We start from the raw sequence: 3,141 nt of genomic DNA on the forward strand, positions 1-3,141 counted from the left end.
AAGAGGAGCTGTGTCAGTTGGTGAACGCAAGGGAAATCTCCATGCGTGTGGAAAAAAGGATAGAAATTTAATTTGGGTAGTGTTGCAATTACCAGTTAAAGTAGCACACTGCTGAATCCGGAGGTCAAGTGGTTAATGATGATCAGTACAGAAGCGCTAAGTAAAGAAATTTACTTTAAGAGCCCTTTCACACTGAAAGCATGGTGGCCTTCGCAGCAAATCACCGCTAAAACTAGCACCGCTTTACCATTTTAGAGGTACTTTTTAGCCACTAGCGGCCGAATAAAGGGTTAAAAGTGTGAATAAAGTGTATACACTGACCTAAAGTGCCTCAAAGAAGCCGCTTGCAGGACTTGTGACGTCCTGCCAGCGCAGCGCCAGTGTGAAAGCCCTCAGGCTTTCACACTGGGATTGCAGATGAGGAATTTTTTAGGCGCCATTTTTAACGCCTGAAAAAACGCAAATCTGAAAGGGGTCTAAAGGGGGAGATCTGTTGTGGTAGGTTAACATGTTCAATTAAAAAAAATTAAAAAAAGAGGAGGAGATCCAACACTGAAATTATTTCAAAACACAATAGTTTTATTGACCATTCCATGAAACTATATTACATATTTTATAAAAGGTATGAAGATTTAATACAAAATAGAAAATATTTCTTTTGTATAGGAAGAATATTCTCTGAGACGTGAACTTGATTTTTAATTTACACTTTTAAGAACATTTACAATAAATTTATATAAATTATCCTCCCCGAGACCAGTTGTGTGTTAATGTTAATATTTTAATATTACAGGTAATACAATACACATAGAAAAAAAAGGGAAGAAACTGCGCTAAGATAAACAGTGTGTACCTATGATTAATAAGTAAAAGTTATGAAAAGCTGCAATTCTCCTGTGTAACACCAAAACAGTAAAAAGATTTAAAAAAAGGGAATAGAATTGTGCTAAATCTGTGAATTTAAACAAATATAAACCATGACTTAATAAATGAAACACAAAGATGAAACCATTCACAGATCTATATGAATAGACAAAGTCAGCAGATGTATAAATGGTAATTGAGGCAGCAGTCTCAAAGTACCAATGTGAAAAAAATCTGTGAGCCATGAATAAAAAATTATTCTAAAAAGTGAAATATAATTAAAATTATTGCTCAAAGTCCAAACAGATCAAAAAATCTAACAAGTTCTGAAAATATGACATCCACCCGTGCAAAACTTAAGAAAAAAAAAAAAAAAGTCCATCCACAAATGAAGCGCATCCTCATTTATAGATGTACCAAAGCGGTGTTGAATCCACCACCACTTTAGAGAGAATCACTTCTTACCAGATGTACGTGATCCCCCATTACAAAGGATCAGGGAGAGCATGTAATGCAGGCACAGCTGATCTCCACAGGACCCCAAGCTCACTTGCTATCCTGCAAATCTCCTCGTTGGTAATCAAGCCCATAGAGAGATACCCGTGGCATATAAAAAATATAAATGCTCCAATAGTGTAAAATACCTTGGAGTTTATTGGAAGATTAAAAACAAAATATTGCACTTACAGAATTCCATAAATTAGAACGCCTAAAGTCCGAAGTGCCGGCCAGCGCACATTCGGACAAACCCGTCCTTCTGTATACTCTAGCAGTAACACGAGGTGACGTCAGTGCGTCGCTCCGCCCGCATATTTTCAGAACTTGTTACAGAGTTTTTTGATCCGTTAGGACTTTGAGCAATAATTTAATTTATATTTTTCACTTTTTAGAATAATTTTTTATTCATGGTTCAGATTTTTTTCACATTGGTAGTTGAGACTGCTGCCTCAATTATTTATACATCTGCTCACTTCGTCTATTCATATAGATCTGTCAATGGTTTCATCTTTGATGTGCTTCATTTATTAAGTCATGGCTCATATTTATACTCGATTTAGCGCAATTCTATTTTCTTTTTTTTTTTTTTTTTTTAAATACAATACACATGCAGAATTTAAAAAAAAGAATAAAATCATAATCATCTGATCTTCCGGCGCATTACAGGCTTTGATACCATTCGTCTCCTGGTTTTTCTCACTTCTTTGGTTTCTGTGTCTACAGACTTTTTGTTTTTGGAGTCAATATCTGGGCTTTCCGGTGGTGAAAGAAGCTGAATTTCTACAGATGGGGGTGACAAGGTTGCTTTATCTACTGACCTGTCAAAAAACAAAAAAACATTGATTAAACAAAAGTAAACACTGATTGGCACTTGCAATAAAGGAAGTGCTGTGTTAAGGAGTTTAACTGCTTGCCATCCACCAACAGTACATTTACTGCAGGTGGGTGGCACAGGCAGGCTGGATGATGTACATGCACATTACCCAGCCTGTGTCGGGCACGCATGTGGGCTTCCCGTGCTAACATACGCTGTCACTGCCGTGATTTTGTCAGCAGGTCCAAGCCAATGATTTTGGCTGTGGACCTGCTGATAGGCTGTAGCCAATTACAGAACACAGTCCTGTGTTCACAAACAGGCCTTTTTACACAGAGCAGGGATCTGGATCTTCGACATGCAAAAGAGAAAAAAGCCAACCAAATCTGTTAAAGAAGCACATATTACACACTTGTTAGGCACACGGTTAACCCCTTGATGTTAACCCCTTCCCAGCCAGTGTCACTAATGCAGTGATAGTGTACAGTATTATATCTGTTCAATATTAGTGTCCCGATTGATGTCAGTTAGTGTACCTCCCAGTGAGGGTCTGTTAGTGCCAAATTGTCTGCCACACCATCACAGTATAAGGTGCTAATCACCACCATTACAGTATAGTGTCTGTAGCTGTATAATCTGTAAATTCCATTATAAACACCATTGTCTGAAGACACCATCACTTTCATGCAAATATACACTTATTGGGCTTTTTATAAATTTTCTAACAAAGATACATTTGGCCTAAATTTATGAAGAAATTTGATTGCATGTTTTATTAACAGAAAGTAGAATATATCTATTTTTCCATTTAGATAATTAAAAAAAACAGTGCGATACATTACAAACAATATAAATCCTTGTGTGCAGTATTGCATGACCACCCAATAGCCAGTTAAATTTTTGATGTGCCAAATAACAGAAAATGGCCCGGTCATGAAAGGGATAAAACCTTCCGGAGGTAAAGT

At 37.0% G+C, this 3,141-nt stretch overlaps 1 protein-coding gene across 1 annotated transcript in view; it reads right to left on the reverse strand.

Moving 5' to 3' along the window:
• Positions 1-558: 558 nt before the first annotated feature.
• Positions 559-3,141, reverse strand: part of AHCTF1 (AT-hook containing transcription factor 1) — a 158,594-nt gene continuing 156,011 nt past the window's right edge. Inside the window, exon 36 of the mRNA XM_077486284.1 lies at positions 559-2,180. Coding sequence (XP_077342410.1) covers positions 2,003-2,180 — 178 coding nt within the window. The 3' untranslated portion in view covers positions 559-2,002. The remainder of the gene's footprint in view (positions 2,181-3,141) is intronic.

The sequence above is a fragment of the Lithobates pipiens genome, unplaced genomic scaffold, assembly GCF_037356315.1.
Source record: "Lithobates pipiens isolate NorthernLeopardFrog02 unplaced genomic scaffold, aLitPip1_a1.2 Scaffold_18, whole genome shotgun sequence".
NCBI lineage: Eukaryota > Metazoa > Chordata > Amphibia > Anura > Ranidae > Lithobates > Lithobates pipiens.